An 18,791-nucleotide genomic window follows, 5' to 3' on the forward strand; every position below is an offset into this window, starting at 1 on the left:
TTGCCGTGGTTACCAGTCTACAGGTTGTCGTGGTTGCTGGTCTACAGGTTGACGGGGTTGCCGGTCTACAGGTTGACGGGGTTGCCGGTCCACAGTTTGTCATGATTGCCAGTCTACAGGTTGACGGGGTTGCCGGTCCACAGGTTGTCGTGATTGCCAGTCTACAGGTTGACGGGGTTGCCGGTCCACAGGTTGTCATGATTGCCAGTCTACAGGTTGACGGGGTTGCCGGTCCACAGGTTGTCATGATTGCCAGTCTACAGGTTGACGGGGTTGCCGGTCCACAGGTTGTCATGATTGCCAGTCTACAGGTTGACGGGGTTGCCGGTCCACAGGTTGTCGTGATTGCCAGTCTACAGGTTGCCGGTCTACAGGTTGCTGTGGTTACCGGTCTACAGGTTGCCGGTCTACAGGTTGCTGTGGTTACCGGTCTACAGGTTGCCGGTCTACAGGTTGCTGTGGTTACCGGTCTACAGGTTGCCGGTCTACAGGTTGCCGTGGTTGCCGGTCTACAGGTTGCCATGGCGTTTGATGCAGGAATGCCGCCACATTAGGTGACAAACGTGAAGACGTGCAGGGAGCCGTTGCGAACATGAGCAGAGTCCTAAGATGGTATCTGTGTGAGTGTGTTCGAGAAGCGATGATCTCCATGGTGACCCCCGATGCCCTGTCTCAGCTTGATTACCCATGGTGCATTGTGTCCTCTCAGGGCAGGTACTCATGGATAGAGAGGGAGAGAGAATGAGTGCCGATATGTAGAGGCACAGATGAGGATGGAGGACAATAACTGTCTCTGCAATAGAATCAGCAGCCAGTAAATCCCTTAAATCATGTATTCTGGCCGTGGTAATAATTTCTATGTCCTGCTGGGTGCATCACCTCATCAGTGTGTCATTGCTGTGGAATTAACTCTCCTGCATACTGACACTCTGCAGAACTTCCTCATTTCCTGATTTAACAGATGTGTGTGCTATTTTTAGAAAATATTTACTGACTTTCACTTCATCTGATCATAAATTAGCAGCCGAAAGGTGCTTGTAAATGCACAAAAACACAGTTATCATCCTCTGAGCTACTGTTGTCGTGGCAGATTTCCACCTCACTATTCGTCTCTTCTCTCTGCCTCTGCTGTGTGTTTGACTAAAGAAAGCCATCCCAGTGACATTATCCAGACTGATCTCACTTTGTTTACATATGAACTCCAAGAAAAATAAGCTACAACAAGACACAAAGCAGCTAAGAAGAGACACAGAACGACTACAAAAAGACACAAAACAACTATGAAGAAATGCAAAACAACTTCAAAAAAGCTATGAAGAGACACAAAACAACTATGAAAAGACACAAAATGACTATACAGACGCAAAACAACTACAAAACACCTACAAATATGCACAGAATGACTACAAAGACACCAAACAACTAGAAAGAGATGCAAAACGACTACAAAAAGACACAAAACAGAGATGCAAAACAACTATAATAAGAAACAAAACAACTATGAAGAGACAAAACGACTACAAAGAGACGGAACAACTACAAGACGCAAAACGACTACAAAAACACAAAACAACTATGAAGAGACAAAACAACTATAAAGACACAAAACGATTACAATAAGACACAAAATAACTATAAAGAGTTACAAAAAAAACTATAAAAAGACACAAAACTACTAAAAATAGATGCAAAATGACCACAAAAAGATACAAAACCCCTAAAAAAGACACAAAACAACTACAAAGATACAATAACTACAAAGTAGATCCAAAAAAACTAAAAAAAAAAAAAAAGAAGACAACATATCTATAAACGTCAGCTATTTGGGGGATGTGAATGCGCTAACGTCTGTTTTGTCTTCCCCCTTCCATCTCCTCTGTGTTTTTTCTGACTCTAGAAAAGTGTGAAGGAGGGAATCCTGTTAAAGCAGACCAGCTCCTTCCAGAGGTGGAAGAGGAGGTACTTCAAACTCAGAGGGAGGACCCTCTACTATGCCAAAGACTGCAAGGTACGAACATGTGTGAGGCTGAATGGAGATATTTCTGATTATTAGAATGTCTGGCGCAGCAATACGTTCATCAAATTAGATTTTGAGCTTTTTTAGTCTGTGCATGAGCAAAGTATTTTTGTAAGAAACCATAATTACCAGCTGCAACAGCAGATTCATGGTTTTATGTGATTGTCTCTCTGTTTCCCCATCAGTCCCTGATTTTTGATGAAGTGGACCTTTCAGATGCCAGCGTGGCTGAAACCAGCACCAAGAACATCAACAACAGCTTCACAGTGAGTCAAAAATGACCGAATGTGGACGGAGGCATTTCAGATTTGACTTCCAAAGACAGAAGGGTTGAAAATGTTTTCTAGCTAAGAATCCTAGACTTCAGTTGTTTCAGAAACAGATGAAACAGTTTTGGCATGCGTCATAGTGGAAAATAGCGATTTATCGATTTTTCCATCCAAAACTGTGGTCCAGACTTAAATATCATCACTTCATCAAGAGAAATTGTAAGAACTAATGTCATTATCAGGTCAAAATTTGGATTTCTCCAAAACTTGCTTTTGACCACATATGGAGATAAAGAGAGAATTCAAATGTAGGCTTTGGGGTGCCATGAGTATACATAACTTTACACCGTAATGAGATTTCAATGGATGAGTTACATAAAAATTCAACCCCTGTACAGTCGACATGAACACAGAAGCTACCCGTAGAGACCAAAATTGTTTTATTTTTTTATCAGGCTATAAACGTGTTGACTTGCCTTTGGAGTCGGCCTCTTGGCTCAACAATGCAGTTTTTTTACTTCAGATTTTTGCTTGGTGCTAACTAGCAAATGACACCATGCTAGCATGCCGAAGACGGTGGGGAACCTAACAGTGTATTAGCATTTAGCTCAAAGCACAGTTCCAGTTGCTAGCATGGTGGAAGACTCTTGTTTTAGTATCATAATACCAATAATGATGCAATAATGACTTATAAATCCAATACCTTGCTGTTTATTTTGTGGCCTAGAGTCGCTAAGCTCACACTTCCATCCTCTTGTTCTCAGGTGATCACCCCATTTCGCAAACTGATGTTATGTGCTGAAAGCAGGAAGGAGATGGAAGACTGGATCACTGCTCTCAAATCCGTCCAAAAATGGGAAACCTACGAGGTTGGTGCTCTAGTCTCTCCATCTTTTTCTGTATTCACAGTATTGTTTGTTCTATTGGCTGGCAAGAGTAACCTTGAATTAATTGATGATGGTTTGATAAAAGCTAGTCATGAGCAGTTTATTAGTTTTGAGGGGGGGGTTGGCAGAAATAATCTTCTCATTGTGTCTTCCACCTCCCTGTGTCTTCATTCTTTTTCTTTTCTGCTTCTCATTTCAGCTCTTTGCCAACAGACTGATGTCGCTCATAAAATCAGAGCTTTAGCTTTAATAGGCTATAAAGAGAGCTAAAGACAGTCAGCTGCGATCTGAGTCGAGCCGATATTCTCTCAGGTTTTTAGGCTTAAAGTGTTCCTTGCCTTTTACAATAGATTTTAGTTTTTATCATTTCCTTATTCCTAGTTATTCCCAGCTCATTTGAGTGTAGCTGCAGTTAATAAGCTTTACAGAACTTCATGAAAAGTCACAAGAAGTTTATTTTCTCGAGGGAGCTCACCTTGAATCTGGCATTAGAACACCTTATGTCACTCTTTTTCAGTTTTTAGTTGCAGGAGTAACTGAGTTCAGAGACTAGAGGCTTCTCAGTGCACCGATGCATTTAAGGCATTTAGCAGGCATCTGTAAATTACAGCTTCAGAAAACAGCATTGGTTACACTTTTCCTTCTAAACTTTTTGGTCAGCAAATCCAAGCTTGTCCACCAGATGGCGCTGTGACTGAGAGTGTATTTTGGCCTATGGATGTGATTGGAGTGGGTCTCTTATCAAACATGCAAAGTTTGAGGTAGATTGGAGCATCTACACACTAGTTACCCCTCACTTCCTGTTTCATGGCGAAACGTCGAAACTCCACCGGCTGCCATTTCCATGAAGACTACTGTGGAGCATTTTAAGAACTTTTGGTCAGCCATGCCTGTTGTACATCCTGGCCAAATTTGACCTCTATCTGGGTTACACCGTTTGAGTTCATAGTTTTTGAAAATGTCCAAAAATTACTCAAAATTGTCCAAAATATTACACATAATTCAAAATGGTTGACTTCCTGTTGTGTTTTGGGCATTGGTGTCAATTCCATTTTTGTGCGTCTTGATGAGTTACATATGTGTACCAGATTTCATAGGTCTATGTCACATGTACTGGCCATAGTAAATGTTTGAAATTTTGCAATTTTCTGGGGGTGCTATTGAGCCATTTTGGCCCACATGTGTGCTATTGCCCTAAAATTTAAAATTTGTTGCCGGTCCTGATGTGTGTGCCAATTTTGACATGTTTGCTAGTATTTTTAGGTCTTCAAATTTGAGATCGTTTTAGAAGCCAAATAATAATTCCTTGCATTCCAAGAGGTTCCTTGCAGTAGATTAGCAATTCTTTTTTGCCAACGAAGTTAGTAGGGGTGAGTTTTTTTACCTTACTGCAACAAAGTTAGTTGGCTTTTTTGCCAACTAAATCTGTTGGCAAAAAAGAATTGCTAATCTAATATAAGAAAATGACAAAATGAACATAATCAGTCTATAGGTTCCTTGAACCGTTAGTGCTCGGACCCTAATAATTAACAACACACACATCCCTGAGAAGTATTGCAGCTATTGCAGCGATGGATCCAGAAATGATCATCAAATTAGCTTATAACATCAAATAAGAGCTGCCTAGCTTAGAAGCATTTACCTCCACCTTTATTTCTGCCTACAGTCATTTACATGTAAAGAAATGACCAATATTTGTATGGAAATTGACAAAAAAAAGGTAAAACTTTGGTGCATTTAGACATTTTATGGATGCTGGAGGACCTAAGTGAAAAGTTGGAGCGTTGTATTAATATTGTAGTCTAAACCTGTTGTATGTCCAAGATTCTTCAGACTTTCATATGCAAAGCCAGCGTCATTCAACTTTCTCCTCCCACTGGTTAGTTCGATGTTTTGCCCTTTGGTGTTTCCACCTACGAAGCTCACGTTGCTGTTCTTTCCCTCCATGTTTCTCCTTCCTCAGGCCAGTCAGTTCAACATGGAGCATTTCTCTGGGATGCATAACTGGTACGCCTGTTCCCACGCCAGGCCGACCTTCTGCAACGTCTGTCGGGAGGCGCTGCCGGGCGTCACCTCCCACGGCTTGTCCTGTGAAGGTACGTCCACACATGGCTGCCACACATGTGCTCTTCAACTATGAAGTTCTTGTGGAAAGCATAGTCTTAAATTGGAACATCTTTGTACGTGACCGTAAAGAAGTAGGTTTATAGGTCCGTTCTGCAAGGTGTGGCAGCTTTCACTGACACATCAACACCGTGGAAGTCGCTGTGTAAAACCACTCTCCTCGTTATCAGCAGAATTCTGATTACACCTTAACAGGGAGGCTTCCAGTGAACGTTATCAAGAACGAAAGTTTATCAGCAAACATTGCTATTCTGTATTTACTCTTGGTTAGTCATATATCCTTTTATTTCAACTCTGTACAGCTCTTCCAGGTCATAGGTTTTCAGGCAACGTCTTGCTTTGGTGTCCAGCCAGAAATTTAAACATTCAGAAAAGCCGATAAACTGTGAATAGTGAGCCCATCTCTTGAAGAAATTGTCCAAACACTTGAAGATTTCTGTAGGGGGGCAAATACTTTTGCACTTCACTGTGCATAATGTCAAACAATGTCGATCTGTAAGATTACATCTTCTGTGTCACATGATGTCAGTTTAAAACATGAAAGATGTGCTATCACATCCTTTGTGTCTCTTGTTGATTAAATAAAACATCTTAACAATCATTCAAAGTGTTTGTTTCTAATTCTGTCCTCTGCAGTCTGTAAGTTCAAGGCTCATAAGCGCTGTGCAGTTCGCTCCACCAACAACTGCAAATGGACCACGCTGGCCTCCATAGGAAATGACATCATTGAGGATGAAGAAGGGGTGAGAGTTTATGCAATAATATGTGTTTTTTAGCGAACACAGATCCATCTTTATGACATGTTGGGTAACTCTGTGAATCACTTTAGCCTGTACTTCTCAGCTATCTTTTTAACGAGTGTAGTAAATGTACAGATACAAGAGGCAGATTATAAGACGTGTTATGCAAGACTTGTGTAACACGGCACTGATGTCTTTGAAGCTAAAGACACTCGGTTAGTTGCAGCTCATGCCTCATGTTCTTGCTTTCCTTCCATATTTCTGCAGGTGTCGATGCCCCACCAGTGGCTGGAAGGCAACCTGCCCGTCAGCGCCAAATGTGTGGTGTGTGATAAGAACTGTGGCAGCGTGAGGCGGCTGCAGGACTGGCGCTGCCTTTGGTGCAAGGCCATCGTAAGCCGGATTGATTTTCAGCCTCTGCCCTGTCAAAAACCCGTCAGATCAGCTTCAGAGTTCATGTAGGACGTCGCTGCCGGCTGGGAGTTATTTTCAGTTTAGGTTTTTATATAAATCTTGAAACCTCATGGATGATGAACATGCACTGATATCCATGGTAATAGAGTCGGTCCGGTTTGATCACGTCGTCCAAATTCATTGTTTCTCTGGCGGGTAGAAGAGCACAATGCCTGCTGGAAGCCAGAATTTTGAATTGATCAAATTTGGATCCGAACCTAAAGTCTCAATACAAAGCAGCTACTGAGGAAATTGTGTTTCTGTCTTCAAAAGTGAAAGAATAGTTTTAGATGAGTGCAGTGCAAAGCGGCAGGAGTCAGAAGTTTAAGTGGTTCGACAGGACATACACTACTGCTCAAAAGTTTGGGGTCAGCCAGACAAATTTCTGCTTCATTACTTCCTACCACAATTGTTTTACAGATGCCAAATGAGTATAAATCTAATATTTTGAGACAAATGGCGTCTTCTGCACTCTTTGCCAAGTAAAGGGCATCCAATCTAGACTGTCTGGCTTCACGGTTTGTTGTCTTTTTGTTGTTTAATTCAGACTGATACCACAAGTTCTCCTTCCTCTAGCATCAAATAAAGGCAGAAAACTACAAAGATACTCTAAAGTATACACTACCATTCAAAAGTTTGGAGTCACCCAGACAGTTTCATGTTTTCCATGAAAACTCGCACTTTTATTCATGTGCTAACATAATTGCACAAGGGTTTTCTAATCATCAAATAGCCTTTCAACACCATTAGTTAACACAATGTAGCATTAGAACACAGGAGTGATGACTGTAACATCAGGAGGATCTGAAAAACAATATCTGAAGTGACAACAAAATGCTCAAAGTGACTTAAAATTGTCCAAAATTACTTTAAACTTTTCCAGAATTGCTATAGAAAATGGTCCAGCATTACTCAAAATGGTCCAAAATGACAATAATAAAAAAAATATATATATTGGGCCCTTAAAATGGAAAAAAACATTGCAAAATGTTCAATCCAGGCTGGATTGTGTGTCCACAAAGTTCCTGGAAGTGTACACTACTGTTCAAAAGTTTGGGGTCACCCAGACAGTTCCATGTTTTCCATGAAAACTCACACTTTTTTCACACATTAAATAAATGATAAATCCAGTGTAGACATTGTTAATGTGGTAAATGACTGTTCTAGCTGGAAACAGCTGATTTTTAATGGAATATCTCCATAGGGGTACAGAGGAACATTTCCAGCAACCATCACTCCTGTGTTCTAATGCTACATTGTGTTAGCTAATGGTGTTGAAAGGCTAATTGATGATTAGAAAACCCTTGTGCTGTTATGTTAGCACATGGATAAAAGTGGGAGTTTTCATGGAAAACATGAAATTGTCTGGGTGAACCCAAACTTTTGAATGGTAGTGCAAGTCAACTTTAACTCATTTAGAGCAACTTTAACTAATATGGAGCAACTTTAATAAATACAGAGCGACTCTGACTAATGTAGAGCAACCTTAACTCACTTTTGAGCACCTTGAACTAATTGGACCCCAAACTTTTGAATAATATTGTATGTTTTAGATTGCCTTTTTATTTTTTTGCCTTTATTTTATTGGTAGAGGAAGATAACTTTTGGTGTCTGCCCAAACTAGACAGCAAAAAAACATCTGCCCTAAGAAGACAACAAACCGTGAAGCCAGACAGTCTAGAACAGATGCCCTTTACTTGGCGAGGAGTGCAGAAGACACCATTTGTCTCAAAATATTTGATTTATACTCGCATAGCATCTGTAAAACAATTGTGGTAGGAATTAATGAAGCAGAAAAGTGCAGTGGAGGTGTCCTTTAAGACACAAACCAAAACACACCGTCACAGATGTAACCTTGTTCTTCCACTTAGCAAAGACGGCGTGGTGTTTTTTGAGCGTTTAGAGCAAATATAAGGCTTATCCTCGGTACGCACAAATGAATCAGAGTGGCATTTGTAAAGGTTACAGAACTGGCATTTGGTGGGTTTCAGAGGGACGTAATGACCTTTCTGCTTCTACAGAAATATAGAATTACTATGGAGACCACTGACTCGGTGTGTTGTCTGCACTCACAGGTCCACAGCAGCTGTAAAGAACAAATGGGGAAGGTGTGTCCTTTGGGTCAGTATCGAGTGTCCATCATCCCTCCCACTGCACTCAACAGCATCGACTCTGACGGTGAGACGCCCAACAAACACACACTTCTATGCACACAACACACACACTCTTTTGTTCATGGCGGTGAACAGTAGGTCAGAGTTCAGGGATGTTGGATCAGTTCCAGTCTGTAGGTACACGTACATCCTTAGGTTTCACTCATCGATTCCTTACATTTACAATATAGAAAAACATCAGTTGTAGCTTTCTTGGAAGAGTTTTACGAGGAAAGGCTGAGGAGAGGAGGAAATGTCAACATATTTGTCAAGTTTGAGGCCTTTTTTCTGCACTAAAATTCAAAATTCATTGTCAGAACTCGCAGTTTTTGATGAGTTTTAGGAGGAAAAAACTGAAGAGAAGAGGAAATTTCCATATATTTGTCATATTTTTGACAAAATTAGCCTTTTTTCTACATTAAATTCAAATCTGTCATCAGGACTAGCATTATTTGATGAGTTTTACGAGGAAAGACTTGAGGATAAGAGGAAATTTCAACATTTGTCAAATTTTTGGTGGGATTTGTCTTCTTTTTCTTCATTAAAATTCAAAATTTCTCATTAGGGCTAGCATATGTTGATGGGTTTTATGAGGAAAAAACTGAGGAATAAGAGGAAATTTCTACATATTTGTAAAATTTTTTGCAGAATTTTCTGGATTTCTCCACTAAAACTCTGAATCTCTCATCAGAACTAGCATATTTTGATGGGTTTTATGAGGTAAAAAAAAAAAAAGAAGAATAAAAGGAAATTTCAACATATTTGTCAAATTTCAGCAGAACTAGCATCCTTGGATGAATTTTACAAGAAAAAAAGAAGAAATTTCAAAGTTTTTGGCAAATTTTTGTAGAATTTGCCTTTTTTTCTCCACCAAAAGTCAAAATTCCTCATCAGAACTAGCATTTTTTTGATGAGTTTTACAAATAGAAAATGATGGATAAAAGGAAATTTTAATGTATTTGTCAAATTTTAGGCAGAATTTCACTTATTTCTACACTAAAATTCAAAATCTCTTGTCAGGAGAAGCATTCTTTGATAAGTTTTGTTTGCAAGAAATAAGGATAAACTGAAATTTGAACATATTTGTCGAATTTTATGTGTAATTTCTGCTGTTCTAGTATTGTTTGATGAGTTTTACGAGGAAAAAATTGAAGATCGGAGGAAGTTTGGGCCTAATTGTCTAATGTTAGGCAGAATTTGATTCATTTTTACACTAAAATTCAAAATCTCTCATTAGGACTTTACAGTTTTGCCACAGTCCAAATTTTTAGCAGCTTTCTCAGCTTGAACTGCAACGTTTGACTTTAAATCTGTGCGCTTTTCTTTCTGTTTTTTTGTTGTTGTTTTTTTTACATATACCAAACCTTCCTTTCAGGCTTCTGGAAGGCCACCTCGGCGTCGTGCTCCAGCCCTCTCCTGGTCCTCGTCAACTCCAAAAGTGGAGACAACCAGGGGGTGAAGTTCCTACGCAAGTTCAAGCAGCTCCTGAACCCGGCTCAAGTCTTTGACCTGATGAACGGAGGACCAGAGCTCGGGTACTTCAGCCTAAGTCATTCTCGGGAAATTAGCATGAAAAGTTTATTCCTGCTGCCTCTCCGTGACTTCTGCCTGTAATAATGTTTTGACTCTCCTCGCTCAGCCTTCGCCTTTTCCAGAAGTTTGTGACGTTTCGTATCCTGGTGTGTGGAGGAGACGGCAGCGTGGGCTGGGTGCTCTCAGAGCTGGATAAACTCAACCTCCACAAACAGGTGAGAGGAGGAGGATGATATAATCCTGATGTGGAAGCTGGTGAAAACAAAGACTTGCCTCATTTCTCACCTGTACTGTCCTGGGTTTTGTAACCGGCCGTTGTCCTCGCATCTAAAATGAAAACTGCCGAATATAAACCAATGATTTCCATTTGACCAGAAGGAAAACAGTTGTTAGGAGAGAGAAGGGAAGGATGTCAGAGTTGATTACCTGAACTAATTCATTAACGTTGGTGAATTAATCCACATAAACGAGCGCTGCGCTACATGATCACAGCGTTAATGTGAAATTAATACTGAAGTTCCACGTCGAATCAGATTTGATCCAGATTAACCGCTTAACTCGAGGGTCAGCTGGAGCATGTTAGCTGATTTCTGTCTCTGCAGCGTAGAATGATGGAGTTTCAGCTGATGCTTTGTCTAAAATTAGCTATAAACTTTAATACAGAGCTGCCATGGTAGCTGCTTCAAAGCTTTGGCATAAATATTTCCTTCTTGATGGACATTTATGGGAAAAATCTCAAGACGTACATGTTTACAGTGGTTTTTGGTCGCTCTTAATGGTATTAATTTTTAGCATTTCATGTTGATTTTATCTTAAACTTTAATCAGATTGCGTGTTGTGCTGTTTTGCCTCGTTAAAAATATTGTATACGACTGTTAACATGTACAGCACATTGGTAACATCGAGGTTTTTTTAAATGAGCTTGATTTAAAGTTATGCTGTGCAAAAGTATTTGCCCCCCCACAGAAATCTTCTCTCACACTTAAATGTTCCAGATCATCACATTAATATTTTAGTAATATTTTATTTTATTTATAATTATTGAATATTAGACAGATATAACCCACAAACCTGTATCACCCCGTGAAAAAGTAATTGCCCCCCTGAACCTAATAACTGCTTTGGCAGCAACATCTGCAGTTAAATGTTTGTTCCATCTTGTGATCAGACTTTTCCATCACCATGGAGGAATTCTGCTCCACTCTTATCTGCAGAATAGTTTTAATTCAGTCACATTAGATGGTTTTCAATCATGAATTGTCCTTTTAAGGTCTTGTCACAGAATCTAAATTAAATTCAAGCCCAGATTTTGACTCCAGAACTTTCATTTGGTTCTTTCTGAGCCACTCAGAGATGGACTTGCTTGTGGTCTTTGGGTCTTTGTCTTGCTGCATAAACCATTGGTGTTGAGCTTTAGGTCATGAACTGATGGTGGATGTTCTCCAGGAGGATTTTCTGATAGAGAGCAGGTAGGGCTGGGCGATATGGCCTAAAAAAAAATCTCTGATTTTTTCAAAAAAAAAATCCCGATTCACGATTTATCCGATTTTTTTTTTTTTACCCCTTACCTATTCTCAGCACCCCGGAGTCCAGTCTACTCTATGCAAATAAGCTGCAGCCCTCTCCAGGTAAACACACCTGATCGCAGCTGGAAATGCGCTGCATGTGGCATGCTGGTCCGGTTGCGGTGCGTTTCCTGCTGTGATCCGGTGTGTTTACCTGGAGAGGGCTGCAGCTCATTTGCATAAAGTAGACTGACTTCGACTTCAGTGGTTCCCAACCTGTGTGGCTTGGAGCCCCTCCTATAAGCTGCACCCAGCCCCACCCACCACCACCACCACCACCACATAAGTACACTACAAAACATAAGAGGGAAGTTATTGAATTGTATTACTAATAGAAAATTCCCTAAAATTACGAAAAAATATTTTATATCAAACCAAGAGTTCAAGAGTTGTACTATGACGAGGAGGAGAGAGTTTATGGCTGCAGTAAATTTGTTGACACTACAATGCATGAGTTAAGTTATTTTTTATTTTTTTTAACTAAAAAAATCCTTAAAATTATGAGAAAAACATTTTTATATCAAACCAAGAGTTGTAGTATGAGCAGCAGGAGTCAGTTGCTGGCTGCAGTAAATTTGTTGAATATTTGTGTCTCTTCGCTGTTTGCAGCAGTTTTGCATTTTGCAGACGGTTCCTGTTCACTCGTCACACAACCAGCTGCTCATAGACACCAATGTTATTTCTGCAGCTACTTTTGATTAAACTGGGCTTGTAGCATATTGTCTACCTTACAACGATGGAAAAGAGGCATCGTTTATGTTTACACAACGTATATTTAATGAGTTATTGATGCCGGAAGTTCGAATTTGTGAATGTCTTTCTGACTTTATCAAACTGTGTTTTGTTTGCTGACGCCGCCATAATTCGCTGGTTTCATGCTGTCATTAGCGAGCATTTCACCACAAATATTACAATTCTGTCTTGTTCTTTAATAAAACCAAATTTAAGGTAACTCTTGAAGTATAGCCGGAGTTTTTAGGTACTGATGAATCTTCACCCGTTTTGCGCTTTTCAGACACAGTTTCCGTCAGTAATTTTCTAACTGTAACACAAACTAATGAATCGGGATGAACTAGAGCCAACCTGAAGAAAGACCAAATAAATGTGTTTTTAAAATGTTTTATAAGTAGACTTGTGATGACACAGCGGGTCTGTTACTCTGATTTTATCCAGAATGTAAAAATCTATTTTTTATAACATCACAGCCTCAGAGCAGACAAAGCGGACCCCAGGTTGAGAACCACTGTTCTACTTTATGCAAATTGGATGCGGGTGCGGAGATTCCACGCATCATGAAACTGTCCTCAAACTTCTAAACTAGGCGTCGGTGACCTAAAACGAGGACCGATTCAGCTGCTGCACAGATTATTTCTGCCTCAGATGCTTTCAGAAATACTTTTCGGTGACGTGTTTTTGAAATAAAAGGGAAAGTTTGCGGCCGAGCCGCTGTGTTTATCCGACTTGTCTGCAGGACTGTCCAGCTGAAAGCTCGGTCACGTGACCACGTAGTGACCTGCTGTTGCTCAGCGCTGTCATGTGACCATGTTGTGGTCCGCTAGTGACCGCCGTCCGTGTGATTTTCAGATGCGGTGCGTTGCCGTGCGGGAAAATCGCATCTAGTGGACACGAGCCTTTAGATCTGCACCGCTCGCTGCCATGTTGTTTGTGTATCAAGCGTGGGGGGGAGGGGGGCGCACTCTGAACTACGGGAGCCCAGCGGGAAGGCGTTGGTGGCGGATGTTGATGAGAAAATCGATTTTCATTAAAACAAATCGACATTAAGTACACACTCGAATTAATCGATAAAATCGATTTATCGCCCAGCCCTATCATCCAGATATTTTGTAAATACCAGATGAACCTTTATGTTCTTTTTGGTCAGTAGTGGTTTGATCCTTCCAACTCTCCCATGGATCCATTTCCTCCAGAGTCTTCCTTATTGTGGAATCACATAGACGGACCTTAACTGAGGCCAGTGAGGTCTGCAGATCTTTAGATGTTCCTCTGGTTCTTCTGTGACCTCCTGTATTAGATGTTGATGCTCTTGGAGAAATGTTGGTGGTTGGTCCACTCCTGGGAAGGTTCTCCACTGTTCCATGTTTCTCCATTTGTGGATAATGTCTCTCACTGTGGTTCTCTGGAGTCCCAGAGCCTCAGCAATGGCTTTGGAACCCTCCAGACTGATGAATGTCAATGACTTTGTTCCTCATCTGTTCTTGAATCTCTTTAGAACATGGCATCATGTGCTGCTTTTTCAGAGCCTTTAGCTACTTCACAATGAAGACAGGTTCTATTTAGTGATGTTTAGGTTCAACAAGCCTGGCAGTAATCATATGTGAGTGTGGATGGAGAAACTGAACCCAACTGATGAATGAATTTTGGTAGATTGGTAGCAAAGGGGGCAATTATTTTTTCACATAGGGCAAGATGGACTGGACAGTATTTTTCCTTTATTAAATTAAATCATCATCTTGGGTTATCTTTGTTTGATGATCTGGAACATTTATGTGTGACAAATATGCAAAATATAAAATTTCTGCAGGGGCAAATACTTTTGCACGGCTCTGTGTGTTGCTTTACATTCTCATAATCTGATTTTCCTGTTTGCAGTGTCAGCTCGGTGTGCTGCCTCTGGGAACAGGCAACGATCTGGCTCGTGTTTTGGGATGGGGAGGTCTCTGCGACGACGACGCTCAGCTGCTGCAGATCCTGGAGAAGCTGGAGAGAGCCACCACCAAGATGTTGGACCGGTAAGAACCGAGGGAACGAGAGCGGGTCGGTTAGCGTCACTTCTTTAAAATCTGTCGTGGAGTTCCTAATGAATAAATGAATGGAAAAATACATCTGTTTTCAATTTCCATACTGTTTGGTTCTTTAAACGGCAGCAGATGGCAGCTAGCAACAGTAAAAGCGATAAAGATAATTGGATGAAAGCACTACAGGCTATTCATTTCTGTTTATGCCTTTGGGACACCTTCACAATGTTACAAGTAACTTTAAATGTCACAGCTGTGATCGGCGCAAAGTGAAGCAGCTCCATTGCATAAGAGACGACTGACATGTTCTTGTGTGGACAAACTAAAAATCAAGCAGTGTTGAGTCAGATGAGCTTCACAGAAACATATATTTTCACATAATTTGTGAGAAACCGGATGCTTTTACAGATTCAGACCTTTAGGGGATGATCAAATGAAATAATTTAAAGACAAATAACCATTCAAATTATAAGAAGGGTAAGAAGGGGTCACGAGTAGACAATTATTGGCTTTAAAAGAGGATTAAAATGGTGGCAACATCTGTTCTAAAGACTATTAAGTAAAATTTAATTTCTTCCAGGTCACATAATAGTTAAAGTCTGTTCTTAATACCAACATAGCTTCTGGTTTCCAAATTAAAGACCAAAATATCACAGCTCAGATCATTTTCTCCAATTTCACAGAAAAACTTTTTAGCAGGTTTTCAAAATTTGAGCAGTAAGTCTTGAAACTTGTAAAGATTTCAGAAAATCTAGTTTTAGCTCTTCCACAATTGAGTCTTTGTGGTCGTTGCTTCAGACGTACATGTTGACAGTTGCTTTGGGTAGCTCTTAATGCTCCTAATTTTCAGTATTTTCTATAGATTTTATATTAAACTTTTGCTTGTTGTGCCATTTTCCCTCTTTAAAATATTATATATGACAGTTTCTCCTTTACAAATGGAAGCTTCTCCATTTATTTTTGTTCCTGTTGGTAAAATCAGGTTGTTTTAAACGAGCTTGATTTAAAGTACAGTCATTTTTCTCATCTGTAATTTGAACTATTCAGTCTTCTTTCTTTTTATTAGCTGATTTCTGTCACCGTAGTGTAGTTGGAGCTGATATTTAGTCTAAATTTAGCCAAAAAGTTTAATACAGAGTCCTTGTGGTCATTGCTTCAAAGCTTTGGAATAAATATCTCCTTCTTGATTTACATTTTTCGGAAAAATGTCAAGACATACATGATTACAGTGGTTTTTGGTAGCTCTTAATGCTCCTAATTTTTACTATTTTCTCTTGATTTTATTCTAAACTTTAATATTATTGCTTGTTGTATTGTTTCGCCTCTTTAAAAGTAATAAATACGACTTCCTCTCCTTTACAAATGGATTTTTGTTCCTGTCTGACTGTTAACACTTGCAGCACGTCAGTAAAATCAGGTTGTTTGAAATGAGCTTGATTTAAAGTGGTGACATGCAAAAGTATTTGCCCCCCTCCAGAAATCTTCTCTCACATTTAAATGTTCCAGATCATCAAACTAATATTTCTATTTGTTGAATACTAGTCAGAGATAACCCACAAAATGCAAAATGCTGTTTTTAAATGATGATTTATTGAAAATCTATACTAGAAAGAAAGTTATTGCCCCCCTGAACCTAATAACTGGTTGGTCCCTTGGCAGCAGCATCTGCAGTTAAATGTTTGTCTATAATTAACTACAAATTTGAATACAGTTTATTGTTGCTGGACTAGTGTATATAGACCTGATATTTCTGCCACACATTTCCCAGACACTGACTTCCAAGCATCAACATACACACTGAGTGTTAGGGAATTCTGCGATGTCTGAAAAGAGGAATCAGGAGGCAAACTCAGGGACACTCTGGAGACTCTGATCCTGTAACATTTAAAAACATTCATTTCTTATCAAAAATAGTCACGACGTAATTGATCACATTCTCCAATACATTATTTAAATTCAATTAATAATAAATTCAATCACACATTAGATGTTATAAGTCAACTAACAGACTGTGAGCCTCAAAGGTTTATGCAGGTAGGAACGAAAACCCAGTGGGACAAAAATTTCCTACCACCCCACTATAAGCTTGGAAATAGTTTGACTACACCAAATTCATGGGGCGGCAATCCTAGAGATCTGCATAACAGCTCATTAGCCTGTTTCCCTAAGAGCTTCAGTTGGTATCCAGGCAGCACAGTTACTGTCATGTTATTCATGATTCTCAGAAACATACAACACAATATAAAACTTATTATAAGGCACAATTGGTGATTAAGATTCAAACAAAACTAATAAATGTGGTGTAGATGTGACAAAATTATGTATGAGATGTGTGTGGTGTTTGTATGTATATGGATATGTTGTGTGTGTGTGTGTGTGTAAGCAGTTGCATCCCTCTAACTGATCTGGTCTAAATCATCTTTTATTCGTTCCATTCACACCGTGGGAACGATGTTCGAGACCCTCCTATTTCTCAGATCAGCACAACGCAAATGAGCACAATGATGCAATGTGTGAATCACTATACAGCAACACATCTAGTAAAATTCATAAATCACACTAAAATGTTGTTAAAATCATTGATTAATTTTAAGGTAAATGCTTCCATCACAGTATAATTTCCAGTTACTATTAAATTATTCAGTATTCTTCATCCAGCAATCACTATCTTTTGTACTGATATTTAAATCTAAATTTTACATTTTAAGCAACTTATCCAATTCTATATTATCCACTATTTATCTATTACTAATTTAATCACTTCAAAAACATTACTACTTGGTGCATCCTTTAGCACACATTTTATCATATTAATATTAAATGATACTACAACTAGTAAGCAAACCATTAACACTAATATTATTGTTAGAAATATGATTCAAATCAGGCCTGTGCTAAAAAATTCAAACAATCCTGAAAACTTTCTAAAATCAAATCTGTGTAATTCTTTCAACCTTTAACTATTACTTTGCAAGTTCCTCCCTGATCGTCCAGGAGAAGGACAAGTACCATCCAATTTTATACACTTTCTTTTATGAAAAATGTATTTTTACTTTTATTTTAATGTTTCAAACTGTAAGTTGTCCGGATTATTTGAGATGTTCTTTCTTATTTTATTAATATCTTCTGTTATTTTGCTTAGTTTTATTCTATTTTACTTTTAATTATCTGGTTCTTTGTTGTAATAATTCTTTAGCTCTTTAATTCTCTAACTTTTATCACTTTTAATTTTTTACCCTCAACACTAATTTACTTCTCAAATGACCTATCTCCCTTGTTACATTCCACGTGCCAATCTAGGTAATTAAGTCATTTAATTTATTGTCGTTATACTATTTATTCTAGTTTACAGTTCTTACTTCTCTCCTATAATTTGCTCAGTCTTCTATGTTTACATCTATTAACTGTTAAAGCACTTAGTGAACGCTATTTTTAAATGTGCCACATAAATAAAATCAATATTTTTATTATTACTACTTTAAATCCTAGGAACACATTTGATTATTCTTGATAGTTCTTCAACCTAAATAGGTGCCAGATCCTGATTGCAATTTCCTAATTAGGGTTCATTATTTGGAACTCAAACTTAACAATTATTAATATTTACACTGTTGTTCTACGGTTTGCGTCCCCAACCAAGGCTGCACCCCCGTTATTGCATTCAAAGGATGCTTTATATAAGACTTTCTACAGTTGGTTTCAACTAATGGTAATAACACTCCAGGCTTCATAGTCAATTCATTGTAGAGTTTGACTGATTTGATTCTCAGTAATTTGCATGAATTAATCTAGACTAGGAAATGTTTGTTATCTTATGCAACTTATTTTGTCATTTGCTACTATTTAGTAAATTCAGTAATGTTTATGGGAAAGTCAGAGGAGAAGCAGTCTGCTGCACCTCTCTCCATCCTTTAATCTAAACCATTCCAGTTTACTGCTTTATAGTCTGCTAGAGAAGAAATTATTGCTGTAAACATGGCACAATACATGGAATTAGGCATATTCTGATACACCCAACACTTGCTTAGATTACGTTCTTGTGCATAACCCAGCATCAGTCTCACAGTGGAGTTCTCATTACTCCTGATGTGTGTCTCTCTAGACTCTGCCACAGAATGCATTATTTTATTTATGCTAAGCTAAACAGATGGTTTTCTTCTTCAGTAGGCATTTAAACCTAAAAGAAACAGTTTAAAATTAATTGCATAATCACCACACACAGGATAATTTACAAGTGATGTGATGTGTGTTGTGATAAGTCCGGAATTCCTGAAAGTGGTTAATGATTGGTTAC

The 18,791-nt window shown here is 38.9% G+C and overlaps 1 protein-coding gene across 2 annotated transcripts in view; it reads left to right on the forward strand.

Annotated features, from left to right (window-relative positions):
• The window catches only part of si:dkey-172j4.3 (diacylglycerol kinase eta), a 126,876-nt gene that overhangs the window by 65,588 nt on the left and 42,497 nt on the right, over nucleotides 1–18,791 (forward strand). For both annotated transcript variants that reach the window (XM_055007835.1, XM_055007836.1), the window contains 10 exons: nucleotides 1,898–2,008; nucleotides 2,203–2,283; nucleotides 3,051–3,155; nucleotides 5,137–5,269; nucleotides 5,934–6,040; nucleotides 6,305–6,430; nucleotides 8,566–8,668; nucleotides 10,019–10,178; nucleotides 10,283–10,391; nucleotides 14,352–14,491. In XM_055007835.1, the coding sequence (XP_054863810.1) occupies nucleotides 1,898–2,008; nucleotides 2,203–2,283; nucleotides 3,051–3,155; nucleotides 5,137–5,269; nucleotides 5,934–6,040; nucleotides 6,305–6,430; nucleotides 8,566–8,668; nucleotides 10,019–10,178; nucleotides 10,283–10,391; nucleotides 14,352–14,491 (1,175 nt within the window). The remainder of the gene's footprint in view (nucleotides 1–1,897; nucleotides 2,009–2,202; nucleotides 2,284–3,050; nucleotides 3,156–5,136; nucleotides 5,270–5,933; nucleotides 6,041–6,304; nucleotides 6,431–8,565; nucleotides 8,669–10,018; nucleotides 10,179–10,282; nucleotides 10,392–14,351; nucleotides 14,492–18,791) is intronic.

This window comes from Amphiprion ocellaris, chromosome 23 (assembly GCF_022539595.1).
Source record: "Amphiprion ocellaris isolate individual 3 ecotype Okinawa chromosome 23, ASM2253959v1, whole genome shotgun sequence".
Classification (NCBI taxonomy): domain Eukaryota; kingdom Metazoa; phylum Chordata; class Actinopteri; family Pomacentridae; genus Amphiprion; species Amphiprion ocellaris.